This window comes from Esox lucius, chromosome 9, assembly GCF_011004845.1.
Source record: "Esox lucius isolate fEsoLuc1 chromosome 9, fEsoLuc1.pri, whole genome shotgun sequence".
NCBI classification, from domain to species: domain Eukaryota; kingdom Metazoa; phylum Chordata; class Actinopteri; order Esociformes; family Esocidae; genus Esox; species Esox lucius.
The window spans coordinates 17295793-17313363 of record NC_047577.1 but is presented as its reverse complement, the minus strand read 5'-3'; the positions used below and the strand labels follow the sequence as shown (position 1 = coordinate 17313363).

The 17571-nt window shown below is 42.1% G+C and overlaps 1 protein-coding gene across 7 annotated transcripts; it reads right to left on the bottom strand.

Moving 5' to 3' along the window:
- Window positions 1-310: 310 nt before the first annotated feature.
- LOC105021602 (nicotinate-nucleotide pyrophosphorylase [carboxylating]) lies at window positions 311-16756 on the bottom strand. Of its 7 annotated transcripts, none has more exons than XR_004576101.1 (8): window positions 16244-16755; window positions 13554-13819; window positions 12797-13107; window positions 11836-11967; window positions 10433-10752; window positions 1642-1734; window positions 1339-1451; window positions 311-482 (listed from the first exon to the last, which is right to left on the bottom strand). XR_004576101.1 is itself a non-coding variant. In XM_010889374.5 (5 exons), the coding sequence occupies exons 2-5, from the start codon at window positions 13804-13806 to the stop codon at window positions 10537-10539; spliced, it is 912 nt and encodes a 303-aa protein (XP_010887676.1). In that variant the 5' UTR covers window positions 13807-13819; window positions 16248-16754; the 3' UTR covers window positions 9276-10536. The 7 variants fall into 7 exon arrangements, 1 of the variants encoding a protein (XP_010887676.1); XR_002197133.3 differs by having other exon boundaries at window positions 13554-13842; window positions 16248-16755; XR_828835.5 differs by having other exon boundaries at window positions 16248-16754.
- Window positions 16757-17571: the final 815 nt, after the last annotated feature.

The window sequence follows — 17571 nt, the reverse complement described above, 5'->3', positions numbered from 1 at the left end:
CTTAACCCTAAACTTAACCAACAACGCCTGGACCTTAAAGAAACCCCAATTCTAACTATAAAATCAATTGTAAGTCTGACCCTAAACCCTGAAATTGACTTTTGCCTCACAGGGACCGGCAAAAGGTCCTAATGAGGTCAATTTTTTCTGGTTTTACTATACTCATTGGGACATTTGGTCCCCATTCGTTCAGTAAGACCACACGACCACACGAACACACGAACACACACACACACACACACACACACACACACACACACACACACACACACACACACACACACACACACACACACACACACACACACACACACACACACACACACACACACACACACACACACACACACACACACACACACACACACACACACACACCAAAAAATACTTCCTGTATTCAATTTATCTAGCTGCCATGGGTTACCATAGCACGGTTCAATTTGCTTTGCCTTCTGGGAATTGTTGTTTCCATGATCAAGCTCCTGTAGACAATAAATGGAATAGGGTTTCAGTGGTTTTTTTTGAGTTAAGGGTTTTTAGTCATGCATTAATTCAATTCTAGATTGCAGAACAAGATCAATATGGAAACTAATTTTACAAGTAAAGTGTCTGGGCTTTGCTTTTTAAGTTTTATCCGGTTCATTGGTACAGCAAACTTTGAACAATTATATGTTTTTAAAGTTTGAAAAGGCTTTAAAGGCAGATATACATGTTTGTGTAAAAGCATATATGATGAAAATTTATTTCTAACTTGTTGTTAGGTTTGCGACAACTGTGACTTCTCAAAAAGTCATTTGAATGTTGGAGTGTAAACAAAGGTTCCTTCAGAATTCAGAAAAAATCCCAATCAAGTCAGTTAAGTTTTAAAAGCTTCATAAAAGTTGAATATTTTAAAAATGATCAAATATGTCAAAAAGTTGTACACAAGCAACTTAATCCAGACCAGTCTACACATTTTAAAGTTTGAACAAAATGTATAGCCTAAACGGTGCCGGAAAAGCAGCATACTGAATAAGCAGGAGGAAAAGTAGAAGCAGTGGTAGCAGTAGCAGTAGCAGTAGAAGTAGTGGTAATAATAATAATAATAACAACAACAACTTTTTGCTGCACAAGACCCAGTAATAATAAGTAGTATGCTGAATAACTAACCTGACCCTGGAGCTTTTTACTTTGCAAGCCCCAGGAATTCTTCAAATGTACATATTTTCTTACCATTGTCAAATTAGAACTGACAGTTTTAAATAGTGCAAACATTTTGGCAGCACTGGATGCCTTGTTAGTCTAATAACAAAAGAACAGCTGACAAAGACGCACAACCAGTAAAATCCTCTAACTTACCCAACAAGCAGTGTCTTTGGATATAACGCCAGCTCTTTTCCTTTGTTGATCTGTTATGTCTCTGCCTTGTTTTATAGCATATCTTACTCACGTCATAATGGGTAAATGGAAACCTTCAACAGAAAACGAAAATAGAAACTGTAGTTTCAGTGTAAATGGCCATTAAACTGAATTTGAACCAAATGTTACCAAATAACCTTTTATTTGTTTATATTTTGGTTGACCAATAATTTTCACAGAATAAGTCATGTGGACACTGTATTTTTATTTTACTAGAGTGTTTAGATTTCCTACTTCTCACACCTTTATTTTGAAATCTGTGAAAGTGCTGTGGCGTAGTGTGTGCGCTGGCGCTTTTTCTCGTCCTGATTTTTTTCGTGTCCTGATTAACCTTTCCTGAGAGGAGAAATTAAGGTTCTGTTACACTCTGTGCCAACGTAGAAAATGTTTATTTCTAACTCTTAGCTCCTGGCTGATGAAGGGCACAAGGTACAGTTTTAGAGTGACAGCTAGCTCAATTTGCAGCATCGGCAGCTCGCAGTGGCATTTCCGGTGGCAGGTTGAGATAGCAGTGGCATTTTTAGTGGCATGTTGAGTTAGCAGTGGCATGTTGAGATGCCACGGCATCTTCCCCGTTAGCAGTGGCATTTATAGTGGCAGGTTGAGTTAGTAGTGGCATGTTGAGTTAGCAGTGGCATTCTTAGTGGCATGTTGAGATGCCACGGCATCTTCCCCGTTAGCAGTGGCATTTATAGTGGCAGGTTGAGTTAGCAGTGGCATTTGTAGTGGCATGTTAAGTTAGCAGTGGCATTTTTAGTGGCATGTTGAGATGCCACGGCATCTTCCCCGTTAGCAGTGGCATTTATAGTGGCAGGTTGTGTTAACAGTGGCATTTTTAGTGGCATGTTGAGATGCCAACGATTTTTCCTGAGATGCCACGGCATCTTTCGCCGTTCATATGGGATTTTCGGGTGGCAGCCTGAGATGCCACAAATTTACTAGACCGATAATGGGGTAGAACTGTGGCAAACAAGGGCTGTGTCCGAAATCACCCACTGCTCAACATATACAACCAAACCAGTAGCCTGTCGTACTGTAGAGGAAAGAGCATATCTGACTGCAACTGCTGGTGTTTGTAGCATTTGCTATAGTGAGATACCTTATAGTTTATAATTGTTAACATTTGCCAATATTACACTTGGTAGCATTGCCATTACCCTATTACAGTACAGTAAAACAATGTTATTACATTAGCCTGTATATTAGAATGTGATTTTTATTATCAAACTATTTATGGTGTAGGCTAATTAGATTTTGCATGTACATTCTGTGGTTTGTATGTTTATGGGTCTTTACATGCAATAAGTATGTCTGAGGTTTGTCTGATTGTTCATACAGCTCTTACGGTGTTTTATGGAAATTAAATCCTTTTATAAATCTGTTCAGCCGGGAATGCTACATACAGTTCTACAGCTAGTCTTTAGTTCGTAATTCAGACGGCCTTTTGGGCCGCACACAGGCATTTTGCTTTCAGGTAGTTACTGGAAAGGTCTTGCGCACAGTGCAGAGGCTACCGTTGCAGAGTCTCCCCCTGCTAGTGCGCCGGGTCTTCTGCGGTCGACGTCACCGGCTTTCTGAAGCCACCCTGTGCACCATCACTAGACGCACCTGTTTCTTCCTTTGTCATTAGTGTAGGTGTATATCTGTCTGTCAGTTAGGTTGGGGTTTTGTGGGTTATTGGTTGGTTGTCTACGTTCCATGAGCTGTGTAAGTCCTACCTGTAGGGCACGTTTCGATTATAGCCGGGACCTCTGTTTTTGTGTTTTGCCTGCTTTGGCCTACTGAGCTTGCCTATCCTCAGAAAATAAACGAAAGTTAGCCAATCTCTGACGTCGACTCCCATCTTCTTCCTCAGAGCGTGACACTACCGTTGCTACTAGCAACCAGTGTTCCCATATTAACAATTTTATTACTTGATTTAGCAACTTTTCAGACTTTTATTTTCAAACAGCATCTAGCAACAAATGTAGCTACTTTTATGAATGTATTTGGAACTTTTAGCAACTTTTGAAAAGTGACTCAAATGCTAAAATGCACGCATTTTCCAGGTAAGTGATACACATCGATTTTCTCTGTCACACACTCGGTCACAACACACATGCCTGGCTGAAAATCATTGTTGGCTGACTGCAGCAACAGTAGTATATGTTTGACAAAACAAACCCAATGAACATACAGTGAATATAAAAAGTCTACACACCCCTGTTAAAATGCCAGGTTTTTGTGATGTAAGAATGAGACAAAGATAAATCATGTCAAAACTTTACAATAACCTGGTTGCATAAGTGCACATCCTCTTATAAATGGGGATGTGTCTGTGTTCAGAATAAACCAATCACATTCAAACTCATGTTAAATAGAAGGCATTACACACCTGCCATCATTTAAAGTGACTAATTAATCACAAATAAAGTTCAGCTGTTCTAGTAGGATTCCAAAGCATCAGAGGGATCTCATTGTTGAAAGATATCAGTCAGGAGAAGGGAACAAAATAATTTACAAAGCATTAGATATACCATGGAACACAGTGAAGACAGTCATCATCAACAGGAGAAAATATGGCACAACAGAGACATTACCAAGAACTAGACGTCCCTCCAAAATTGATGAAAAGACGAGAAGAAAGCTGGTCAGGGAGGCTTCCAAGAGGCCTACAGCAACATTAAAAGAACTGCAGGAATTTCTGGCAAGTACTGGCTGTGTGCTGCATGTGACAACAATCTCCCGTATTCTTCATATGAATGGGGTAAGGTGGTAAGACGGAAGCCTTTTCTTACAAAGAAAAACATCCAAGCACGGCTGAAGTTTGCAAAAACAAATATCAAGTCCCCCAAAAGCACGTGGGAAAATGTGTTATGGTCTGATGAAACCAAGGTTGAACTTTTTGGCCATAATTCCAAAAGGTATGTTTGGTGCAAAAACAACACTGCATATCACCTAAAGAACACCATACTCACAGTGAAGCATGGTGTTGGCAGCATCATGCTTTGGGGCTGTTTTTCTTCAGCTAGAACCGGGGATTATGAACAGTTCCAAATACCAGGCAATTTTGGCACAAAACCTTCAGGCGTGCGTTAAAAAGATGAAAAGGAAGAGGAAGTTCTCCTTTCGGCACGACAACGACCCAAAGCACACATCCAAATCCACAAAAGCATGGCTTCACCAGAAGAAGGTTTACTTTTTGGAATGGTCCAGCCAGAGCCCAGACCTGAATCCAATTGAACATACGTGGGTTGATCTGAAGAGGGCTGTGCACCAGAGATGTCCTCTCAATCTGACAGATTTTGAGTGCTTTTGCAAAGAAGAGTGGGTAAATGTTGCCACATCAAGATGTGCCATGCTAATAGACTCCTACCCAAAAAGACTGAGTGCTGTGATAAAATCAAAAGGTGCTTCAACAAAGTATTAGTTTACCTTGGTAAGGCCACTGCTGGTCCCTCCAAAGGAGATATCTATTTGGAGCAGTGGGTAGTGTGCCCGCCTGGGTAGCTGAAGGTTGTGGGTTCGAGGCACTGCCCTTGCAGATGCTTCAATATTAACAATAGTTGCAAAATATATGTAAGCTTGCTAGATTAAGTTTTGTTTGCTGGCTACCAAACAATCTAACACATTAAGTACATCTACAGTGGGGAGAACAAGTATTTGCTACACTGCCGATTTAGCAGGTTTTCCTACTTACAAAGCATGTAGAGGTATGTAATTTTTATCATAGGTACACTTCAACTTGAATACGCTTCGTACAATAACATTGTATGATTTTTTTAAATAATGAATTTGCATTTTATTGCATGACAAGTATTTGATCACCTACCAACCAGAAAGAATTCCGGCTCTCACAGACCTGTTTGTTTTTCTTTAAGAAGCCCTCCTGTTCTCCACTTATTACCTGTATTAACTGCACCTGTTTGAACTCGTTACCTGTCCACACACTCAATCAAACAGACTCCAACTTCTCCACAATGGCCAAGACCAGAGAGCTGTGTAAGGACATCAGAGATAAAATTGTAGACCTGCACAAGGCTGGGATGGGCCACAGGACAATAGGCAAGCAGTTTGGTGAGAAGGCAACAACTGTAGGCACAATTATTAGAAAATGGAAGAAGTTCAAGATGACGGTCAATCTCCCTCGGTCTGGGGCTCCATGCAAGATCTCACCTCGTGGGGCATCAATGATTATGAGGAAGGTGAGGGATCAGCCCAGAACTACACAGCAGGACCTGGTGAATGACCTGAAGAGAGCTGGGACCACAGTCTCAATGAAAACCATTAGTAACACACTATGCCGTCATGGATTAAAATCCTGCAGCACACGCAAGGTCCCCCTGCGCTAGCCAGCGCATGTCCAGGCCCTTCTGAAGTTTGCCCATGACCATCTGGATGATCCAAAGGAGGAATGGGAGAAGGTCATGTGGTCTGATGAGACAAAAATAGAGCTTTTTGGTCTAAACTCCACTCGCCATGTTTGGAGGAAGAAGAAGGATGAGTACAACCCCATGAACACCATCCCAACCGTAAAGCATGAGGTGGAAACTTAATTTTTGGGGAAGCTTTTCTGCAAAGGGGACAGGACGACTGCACCGTATTGAGGGGAGGATGGATGGGGCCATGTATCGCAAGATCTTGGCCAACAATCTCCTTCCCTCAGTAAGAGCATTGAAGATGGGTCGTGGCTGGGTCTTCCAGCATGACAATGATCCGAAACACATAGCCAGGCCAACTAAGGAGTGAAGCATCTCAAGGTCCTGGTGTGGCCTAGCCAGTCTCCAGACCTGAACCCAATAGAAAATATTTGGAGGGAGCTGAAAGTCCGTATTGCCCAGCAACAGCCCCAAAACCTGAAGGATCCGGACAAGGTCTGTATGGAGGATTGGGCCCTGCTGCAGTGTGTGCAAACCTGGTCAAGAACTACAGGAAACATATGATCTCTGTCATTGCAAATAAAGGTTTCTGTAGCAAATATTAAGTTCTGCTTTTCTGATGTATCAAATACTTATGTCAAGCAATAAAATGCAAATTAATTACTTAATCATACAATGTGATTTTCTGGATTTTTGTTTTCGATTTCGTCACTCACAGTTGAAGTGTACCTAAGATAAAAATTACAGACTTCTACATGCTTTGTAAGTGGGAAAACCTGCAAAATCGGCAGTGTATAAAATACTTGTTCTCCCCACGTACGTAGACGTGGAATGTGTAGATGTGCAATTAATGCAAATGCATTACAGTGGGTATAGAAAAGAATCACCCCCCTTTAGAATAATCCCATTTTGTTGCTTTGCCTGAAATGAAAATGGAAAAAAACGTTGTTTTATTCAGCTGTATTTACAACTTATAACTTTGTGAAAGATATAAAAGATATAATACCAACTCTGGGATAAAGTTGTGGACAGGCACAAGTCAGGAGATGGATACAAAAAAAATGCAAAGGCTTTATCAGTTCCTAGAAGCACAGTGAAGTCCATTATTAAGAAGTGGAAGGTATTTGGTACAACACAGACCCACCCTGGGTCAGGACGTCGCTCTAAACTGGATGAAAGAGCCAGGAGGAAACTGGTCAGAGAGGCTACCAAGAGGCCTACAGCAACTCTGACGCAGTTGCAGGAATTCATGACAGAGTGGTCATTGTGTGCATGTGACAACAATATCACAAATTCTCCACAAATGTGGCTTGTATGTGAGGGTTGCAAGAAAAAAGCCACTCAAGAAAGGCCACACGCAGTCACGATTGAGCTTTGCCAAAACGCACCTTGAAGATTCTAAGGCCACGTGGAAAAAGGCGTTATGGTCAAATGAGAGTCAAATTTAATTATTTGGCCTCAACGGCAAACGATATGTTTATCGAAAATCCAATGCAGCTCACCATCCAAATAACGCCATTCCTACAGTAAAGCATGGAGGTTGTAATATCATGTTATGGGGTTGTTTCTCTGCAGCAGGGACTAGAGCACTTAGAAGTGCTCCAGAAGGAAAAATGGATGGGGCAAAATACTGTCAAATTCTTGAGGATAATCTGCTGTTCTCTGCCAGAAAGTTGTCAATGGGAAGAAGATTTATCTTCCAACATGAACAACGACCCAAAGCACACAGCACTGTGACCACACAGTGGTTGAAGGAGAAAAAGGTGAATGTCCTGGCATGGCCTAGTCAGAGCCCAGACTTAAACCCCATTGAAAATCTGTGGAATGACTTGAAGACAGCAGTCCACAAACGGTCACCATCAAATTTAACTGAACTTGAGCAGTTCTGCAAAGAAGAGTGGTCAAATATTGCAACGTCTAGATGTGCAAAGTTAGTAGAGACATATCCCAAAAGACTAAAGGCTGTAATTAAAGCAAAAGGTGGTTCAACAAAATACTGACACAAGTGGGTGATCCTTTTTCCAACTCAGTGATTGTTTTTTTCTGACATGTTGGTGTTATATCTTGGATGTTATAAGTTGCACTGTGTAAATACAGCTGAATGAAATAAATTTTTTGTCTGTCTTCATTTCAGGTTGCAAAGCAACAAAATGTGATTATTTTAAAGGGGGGTGATTCTTTTCTATACCCACTGTACATATGGCAATTCTAAATGTGCAATGGAACCAAATAGAGGAGGGGAAAACATTTGCAAGTGTTAAGTATAATGTATTTACAAGTGGGATAAATAGTTATGCAGGTACTGGTGGCAATTCTCAATGGCATTCTGAATTTGCAATCGAGGAATGTGCAATAAAGGCAATTTTAAGGTGCAAGTCGGCATGTGCAAACGAAATACAGGAATAGCAACAGTGGTTGGGAGCTGGGTACCAGTGATGTGCTGGGTGGTTTTCACGACCCATTGCAGGGCCTTCCGGTCTGCTACAGAGCAACCACCAAAGCAAAGTGTGGCAACAGTTAGTCAGAATGCTCTCAGTTGTGCAGCAGTAAAAGTTCACAAGGATCCTGGAAGACAGGCTGGCCTTCTTCAGCCTCCTCAAGAGGTAAAGGCGCTGCCGTGCCTATTTGATCAGGGCTGAGGTGCTGAGGGATCAGGAGATGCCCTCGGAGATGTGGACATCCAGGAATTTGAAGCTGGACACACTCCACCTCTGTACCATCGATGAGAACTGGGGTGTGATTGCAGCCTTTAGACATCCAGTAATCCTCAATGAGCTCCTTGGTTTTCTTTGCATTGAGGGCCAGGTTGTTGTCAGGGCACCATGCCGCCAAGCACTTTACCACCTCCCTGTAGGCTGACTGGTCATGGGTGAAGAGGGAGGACAGGAGAAGGCTCAGCACACAGCCTTGTGGAACACTAGTGTTCAGGATCAGGGTGGAGGAGGTGAGGTTGTCTAACCTGACAGACTGGGTTCTGTTGGTAAGGAAGTCCAGAATCCAGTTGCAGAGAGAAGGGCTGATCCCCAGTTCATGGAGTTTATGGACCAGCCTAGAGGGGAGGACCGTTTTGAATGCCAAGCTAAAGTCTATGAACAGCATTTTCCAACAGGTGTTGGTTTTGTCCAGGTGGGCCAGGGCAGAGTGTAAAGCTGTTGAGATGGCGTCCTCTGTAGACCTGTTCAACCGGTAGGCAAACTGGTAGGTTTACAGTGTTGGGCGAAGGCAGGACTTAAGGTGGGCCAGAACTAGTCTCATGATTGTGGGGGTGAGTGCGACAGGTCAAAAGTAATTCAGGCTGAATGCAGACGACTGCTTCCTGACTGGCACCATAGTTGCAGTCTTGAAGCACGTGGGGACAACCGTCTGGGCCAGTGACAGGTTGAAAATGTGGGGGGGGGGGGGGGTTGGATGCCCTGCCACATGTGTCGAGGATCAGAGTTGTTGTTGAAGTGCTCCTTGATCCGCAGTTTGTGGTCATTTTTAGCCACCTTGATGCCCATTTTCAGGTTGGCCCTGGATGAGCAGTAGGCCTCCGCATTACTGGATCTGAACGCAGCGTTTAGCAGTTGTCGGATCTCACTGTGGGGAAGATCTTCATTAGTTTATGGGTGGTGACTTCGTTGGTGCAGGTGTTGATGTAATCCAGAATGGAGGAAGCATGTTTCAATGTCCATATGGGAGTGGCTTGAGTGGCAAACAAACTCCAGTCTGTGTGTTTAAACTGGTGTTGTAGTAGTGAGTCTGTCTAAAAGGTCCACACGTTGTCTGATCTCACTGATGGTTTCACCCGTTTAATGAGTGGGAAATACTTGGAAAGCAGGAACAATGAGAGGGGGTCAGACTGACCCAGGTGGGGGAGGGGAATGGCTTTATAGGCCTCTGGAATGTTTGTATACACCTAATCCTGTGTATTGACAGTTTGATGGAATTTGGGAAAAACAGTTTTCAGATCAGTGATTGAAATCGCCTGCTACAATAAAGGCACCATCCGGCTGGGCAGTTGGCTGCTTGCTAATAGCAACCTGCAGCTCTTCCATTGCTAGTTTAGCATTAGCATCCGGTGGTATGTAGACTGCAGTAACAACAATAGATTAAACTCCTGTGGCAAATAAGAGGCCTGCACTTAATCATCAGGTACTGCTGATTGGTTGAGCAGTGACTCCCGGTTATGTTAGTGTCTGTTCACCATGCTGTGTTTACATAAATGCACAGTCATCATGGACTACCAACTACCCAGATATTTTAGAACCAAATCTGTCTGCCTATTGGCGGAGCTAAACTAAGTGATCTCCAGCAGGAAAATGAGCCTAAGCATTGCTCCAGACCATAACCCCCACACAAAACAGTGGGGTGAGCTGACAAGAAGAATCCACAAGTGACAACCAAAGATCTTGATAGAGTCTGCATGGATACATTTTCTCAGATCAGTTATTTAAAAGAAAATCGATTTTATTGGTGAGACATCAGTTGTTTCAAGTGCCCAGGGATATGGAATGTTTTGGATGTTTACAGTACAGCTAAACATCAATGTTATGCAAACAGTGTATTAAGTGAACTTTTGCATTCTAAACCAAATCTCATAAAATAAATCAATGTGAGACAAAACTTAATTAATGTCTCTCTTAACAGTGATTTCTAAATTAAATTAGTAGTAGTGAAGAAATAACAGTCATTACTGAATGCAGTTCTCTCATTCCTGGGTCTTCTCTTCATCTCTAGGCCTGGCATAGAAAATGTGTCTGCATCTTTTTGCCTTTGTTTTCCTCTTGAATTGCCATAGTTACGGTGACTGGAAAATGATTGGATAGGCAACAGGCTTTTGAACTTTAAGGGAGAAGTCTACCACGGGGCATCCCTGAGTGATACAGCCCAAAGAGATGATGTCCACATAGGGGGAGAGGTACTCGGGCAGGGAGTCTGGGGTCACCCCTCCACTGGCCTCGATCAGCACAGACGGAAACTCCTCCTTTAGAAGCTGGGCTGCAGCGTGGAGCTCCTGAGAAAGGAGGGACCGGAGTAGGAAGAGAGGCCCAAAGGGGACGAGTGTGGAAAGAGACAGTGTGGGAAATGTGTAAAATGCTTACCACTGACGCAACTGTTCACATTGAAAAACATATCCAACAGAAATGTTGTGCCGGATCCCTAAGTACCACAGTGTGTTTCTACTAGAGGTGTAACGGCACGCAAAATTCACGGTTCAGTACGTACAGGACATTTTAAGTCACGGATCAAAAATGTCAGTACAGTGGAAAAAAACATAACACTTCTTTTAATTTATTATGAAGTTATAAACTTCGCCCATTGCCACTGTAGTTAAAGCTGCACTCATTTGGACTTAGAGGTGTACTCCCTTTTGCCGCCAGCGGTTTAGACATTAATGGCTGTGTGTTGTTATTTTGAGGGGACAGCAAATTTACACTGTTACAAGCTGTACACTCACTACTTTGTAGCAAAGTGTCATTTCTTAAGTGTTGTCACATGAAAAGATATAATCAAATATTTACAAAAATGTGAGGGGTGTACTCTCTTTTGTGAGATACTGTATATCCTCCAGGTAAAATGCATGTTCACACAATAAGCCAAGGAGGAAAGCTGGAAAGTAGCGGCAGTTTTTTTCCACTGGCACTGAACTGTCTGTGTTGCTAAACAACTAAGGCCTCCTGAGCTCACACAACAAGTTTATAGGGGTAAAAAATTGTTTATACTGAACAAATCTTGCCTAGTGCAGCTTCAACTGGAAAGCCTTAATTTTCCCAAACAGGAGACCTGAAGGATACGAGAGGGTCCTCAAACTCTTGCTTGTCATTTGTGTTCGGCCTATTTATTTTACGAGGCTGCATTACATGTGCTAGGGTACTTCATTCACTAAGTTGTGGCCCCAAGATCTGTCTCCGGGGGGGGGGAAACTTGAGTTTATAATGTTAGATCCACAAAGTAACGTGCGGTGAAAACTAGCCTGTATTCATTCGGGTCGCAATGCGTACCGAACGGCACAGATACGCGTATCGTTACACCTCCAGTCTGACCTCTTCTGCGTTACTGTCCTGACACCTCTGGGGGCCTTGTCGGCCGGTCTCACCTGTGGTCTGAAGTTGTCCAGCATGACGATGTCTGCCCCTGCCAGGGCTGCCTCACTGCCCTCCTCCCTGCTCCCGCACTCCACCTCAATCTTACTGCTGAAACCACACACTGAGCGGGCGTCCCTCACTGCCTGCAATCACAGAACCTTACTGAAGACACGTTTTCTGCTCCGGATAGGTCTATATCGCCCTCTACTGGCTGAGTTCCGTTACAAGACTTTGTTAGGCCAATGAATACTGGTCGAGCAGGTTACCCGGGATACAGTTGATATGGCTGTTTTTTCTTTGAATCAGTTTATCTGATAAGGTCATTCTGATCCAGATACCACAATACATCCAGGTTTCAAGTGGCCTGAACTGGTCTGCACCTTGCCATTGTAAGACCCCTTTTTCCTCTGCTGTCCGACTTGGGCTCAAACCAACAACCTTTGGAATGCAATGACAACGCTCACCCACAAAGCATTTTTACCATTGCCCCAGAAAAGCCATGACCCTTGCCAAGCGATGAAAAGGACTACTTCAAAGTCTCACACTGAGAGACATAAATTGAAACGCTACCAGCACTGACCGCTAACTGACTAGCCATTTCACATGGGCCACACCATCTACAATGCAAAGTGAAACAACATTTTTACCCATTGGTCCCTTTTAACTCCAGTACCGTTCAGCCATGAGCTGTTGGGTATCATCCAGTAATGTAAAGGTATGCAACCATTTTTTACTAGGGTAATCTACTTATTAGTGTTCAGTACGATTGAAGACTATGCATTTAAAACAGTAACATTTTAAAATCCCATCTCAAAACAAAATGCTCTGAAGTTAAAAATGCACTCCAGTTAAGCCCCCTAATGAAGCCAGATGGAATGGCTTCACCTTGGATTACGGCAAGGCTTGCATGCATTTGAACTCTGATTTTGCTCAAGTGAAGGGATTTAAGTGGCATCTGTGACCACAACCTACCTGTGTAATGCTGCCTGAAGCCCATATGTGGTTGTCCTTCAACATCACCATCCCGCTTAGGTCCTGCCTGTGCATGGACACGCCACCCACTAGCATGGCATACTTCTCCACCAGCCGGAAGCCAGGCGTGGTTTTACGCGTGCCAGCCACATGGCCGTGCCAGCCTTCTTTCTTGGCAATGCTCTGTAGCTGGTGGCAGCGGGTGGCTATCCCCGAGGCCCGGGCCAGGCAGTTGAGGGCTGGCCTTTCTCCGAGGAGGATGCATCTTGCCGGGCCTCTGACCACAGCCGTCTGGGTCACCGCATCTGGGCCTAACGGAGGTGAGGTCAAAGTGTATCTAAAAATGACTGAAATAACACGTGTGAACTGAATTTAAATGGTTGGATTTTAAATGACATTTCGTGCCTCCCACACGAAAAGCTGTTTTTAATCCTTATTTTACAAGATAAGCACACTTCTAACACATCTTAATAACTGCAATGACCTGGAATAAATTAGGGTTAACAATCTTGCTCAGGGACAGAACAACATTTAGTTTTTACCTTGGCTGGTCAGGGATTTGAACTAGCAACCATTTGTACATTGGCCCAACCCTCTTGACCACTAGGCTTCCTTAACCCTTGATTCTCCAATGCCTTCCCTAATTAATGTGTCTGTACGATCAGTTAGAGTTTAAATTGATGCATCTGTGTATTCTCAAAGCCCTCTAAAAAGCTTTTTTTTGTTTGGTTGACCAAGCTCATATTTGGTCTCTTACCCAGCTGTGCTCCCTCTTTATGTGCCCATTCCACGGTGCAGCCAAGCTCAGTGAAGAGGGCGTTGAAGAAAGGGCTGCCCGCCATCATGCTGCTTGGCGTTTTACACAGCAGCCTGGCCTCAACGTCCTGTGACCCTACACACAACCCTGCCGGGTCAAAGTTTGGCGTGTCCTCCGCCAGCCACTCCCGTGCCAGCCGGGTTAGCGTGTGTGGCGGGAGGGTGTGCGACAAGTCATACTGGGGCGGAGTCATCCTCAGAGGTGAGCTAAAAGGTGACAGAAAGTTGTTCTGTTAAGAATGGAGAAAGGTGTTACATCTGGTGTTTAAACCTACCCATTTGCTTATGATAATTAACATTAACATTTTCTTAAAATTGCAATCATAGGAAAGCTTTCTTCCACTGTGGGTTATATTTGTATTGTTTCCCGACCTAAATGGTTAACAACACGGGCAACACCGGTGGCGGTACTAACGCAACTGCTAGCCGAATCTTTGTCTTGGATTGCTGGTGGCAATTTTTACAACAATGACGTCAACATCACTGGCAGACTCAGACCCGGTATCCTCGGTTTCCTGTTGACCTTGTCGCCCAAAATAAAATAGGATGCTTTTCATTCTACTACCAGAAACAAACCAATCAGGCGCAATATATCCTCTGGAGACTTTTGGTTCCAGGCCCACGTTGAGTTACAAAACGTTATTGAACGTTGCATATAGACGTTTCATGAATAGAGCGGACAATAGTACTTATGTTCGGAGAGGTATGTTTTTTGTGCATATCATATTTAAATCTGAAGGTTCCAAATTGTTGCTTCCTACTGAATGAGCCTTGGACTAAGCTATGCTGTGATTGGGGCATTCAACATGGAGTAGGCTACAATTGGCTTGTTGAGCTACCCATATAATATTTTTTGTAGTTGTGTACAGTCACCTGCTATGACTGTAAACTGCTGAAATATTACATAATTCGCAATAAGTTCTTCGTTTTTTGTGGTGTACAAACCGCGACTTGTTACTATGTGGTGACCAGATTCATGAATTGAAAACCTGGAACCAGGAAAACCTATTTAGTTTGGCGCCACAGCCAATATGTTATTGTTTCTGTGACATTTATATATATTTATATATTATTTATATAACAAAGATGTTATCATAATATCATATTTTAATAATAATTAGCCGGTTATTAAAATAAACAATAACATTGATTACAGGTAGACAGTGCAAACTGATGCTATTAAATCCAATGAAATCCACTTAATTCAAGTTACTAGTGATAAAAGGTTTGTCATTTAGAATGACGCATAGCTTTCTCTCCAGGGAGAAAAAAAGTAAATGAATGTATGTTCTCTGTCATACTTGTTGTCACTCTTTCCTGTCTTACAATTGGACTCTGTATCAGGAATCTCTCCTTAACTCTTCTCTCCGGACTGTCAAAACACCAAATCGCCAATAACACTAGGTTGCGGTTAACTCTGTGTTTTTCGTTTTTACTCACTCCCCTACTTGACAAATCATTAAAAAATCTACTCCCAATTTATTTTTTAGGTAGACACCTATCCGTAACTCTTAATGCATGGGTATCTATTTGAGAGCCATCCACAATGACAATTGACTTGAGTAGTTCATCTGTAATATATACATTCCATCTTTGCTGCATTAGGTAGATCTGCTCTGTAAAGCAAGAGCAACTGGTCAGAGTAGTTTATAACTACAACTGAGTTGTGTTGCAGCCATTGCTTATAAAACCTGTTGGCATCCTCTAGTGGCAGGTGGGTACCTCTGATTTCCTGTTCTGTTGAATACGAACTGTCATTTTGTGTGCAGATCTGTATCCATGTAGTAGTCATTCAACTTTTTGGTGTTACTGATTCACTTTCTGTGTTTAATATACACTATTCTAAAAGTCTGGGCCTCTGCCTTGGGTGCACATCTTCTGCTTCGTTGTATGTTTGGGTTCCAATCCACTGTACTTTCATCACTGTCTCTATCAAAACAAGCGTAAAATGATCTAACATGTATATTTAAATCAAATATCCAAATGTAATTATTAATATAAAGCCTCCGAATGAGTGTTGCTGTGGTCAATGCCTTGCCGTATAGCTTTACCCTCTGGGTCATGTGTTTAAATCCTGGTTGTGGAATACGAACAGTGCACACAGTTCTCACATAAGAATTAATATTTGATGTAAAGGTATATGATTATTTACCACTAAATAAACAAACAAATAGCTCAAAATGTAGATTGGATTCATTGATTGCTTAAGGCACTCAAAGCTGAGAACAAGAACAGAACAATGGAATTTGCCCCTTTGCTCATGTTATGTGTACCAACTTAGCAAATAATCTTTTGAAAGTTTTGAAAAATATTAATATCTAATAATGTTTCATATTTGTTAGATCTCAGCCACATCCAAGTCCGGAGAGGTATTTTAAGTTTAGATTTCAAAGTAGAAATGTCATGTTCATTTTGACCACTTTTTAAAGAAAATACATTGTTAAAATACTTTTCAATCAGACCAAGATATTTTTACGAACATGCATATCAGTTTCACTTAGAGTCTTCACTATTGTCCTCAAACAAAGATTTAAAAGTTGAACTGTAAACCTATTATGATGATCACAATTTTTAAAATGAAAAGAGTAATTCTAAAGCACAGAATGGATTTCATGGTTTGAACATACTCACGTACCAAGTGTAGTTTTTTGACAAGGAGTCAAAGGTGTGTGGCAGCTGTCTTAGACATCAATGGTTTGAACTTTAAACTTTTAACAAAGTTGGTGGATTTTTGAAGATAAAACAAATGGTCAAGGTCCTGTATGTGTATTTCAGCATTCCTAATCTCTTCCCATGCCAACCAGCATGCTTTACAGAAGGCTGCAGACAAGCGTCAAAGTACTTTTCGACAGACTTTTCTAAAATGCATGTGTCTTTGTAAACCAAGCCTATCGCTCAGTAAGTCATTTAGCCATTGGTTGTGTCTCAATGCTTTGTTTTTTCATGTACTGCAATTCTCGCCTGCTTACTTTTTTGGTGTCAGGTGACTCTGGCAGGCGCTGAGCAAGCACACTTTATTGAATTTAGTGTTGACTTTCAAGGATGTGACCTTATAGTACTGTTCATCAGATGCAACTTGCCTAGTTTCCCAACTTGCCAAGTCTCCCAACATTTCTTTGACATTTCTTCTAACCATCTCACATAATAAAAAATAACAACACATTTTTTTTGTGTTCATGTCTATTTGTATTTATTGTAGTATTATGTAGTATTTTAAAGATCATGTGCCTTAGAGAATTTTACATAGTACGATGTGTTTTTATTTGTCTGCAATTTGTATCATAAGATACAAAAAATGAATTATCCCTTTCCAATATAATGATGTCCACATTTGCAATTATGGCCTCATCATAATTCAAAAATTAATTATGAATATATGTGAAACAACACTGCTCATTCTATCAAGAAATACACTCACCTAAAGGATTATTAGGAACACCTGTTCAATTTCTAATTAATGCAATTATCTAATCAACCAATCACATGGCAGTTGCTTCAATGCATTTAGGGGTGTGGTCCTGGTTAAGACAATCTCCTGAACTCCAAACTGAATGTCAGAATGGGAAAGAAAGGTGATTTAAGCAATTTTGAGCGTGGCATGGTTGTTGGTGCCAGACGGGCCGCTCTGAATATTTCACAATCTGCTCAGTTACTGGGATTTTCACGCACAACCATTTCTAGGGTTTACAAAGAATGGTGTGAAAAGGGAAAAACATCCAGTATGCGGCAGTCCTGTGGGCGAAAATGCCTTGTTGATGCTAGAGGAGAATGGGCCGACTGATTCAAGCTGATAGAAGAGCAACTTTGACTGAAATAACCACTTGTTACAACCGAGGTATGCAGCAAAGCATTTGTGGAACCACAACATGCACAACCTTGAGGCGGATGGGCTACTACAGCAGAAGACCCCACCGGGTACCACTCATCTCCACTACAAATAGGAAAAAGAGGCTACAATT

Excerpts from the sequence above, each read along its gene's own strand:
- LOC105021602 (XM_010889374.5), bottom strand. The coding sequence starts at position 13,806 with ATGACTCCGCCCCAGTATGACTTGTCGCACACCCTCCCGCCACACACG. Across the intron at positions 13,108-13,553 it reads TAAAGAGGGAGCACAGCTGG|GCCCAGATGCGGTGACCCAG; the intron begins GTAAGAGACCAA and ends CACCTCCGTTAG. Across the intron at positions 10,753-11,835 it reads TGGACAACTTCAGACCACAG|GAGCTCCACGCTGCAGCCCA; the intron begins GTGAGACCGGCC and ends CTCCTTTCTCAG.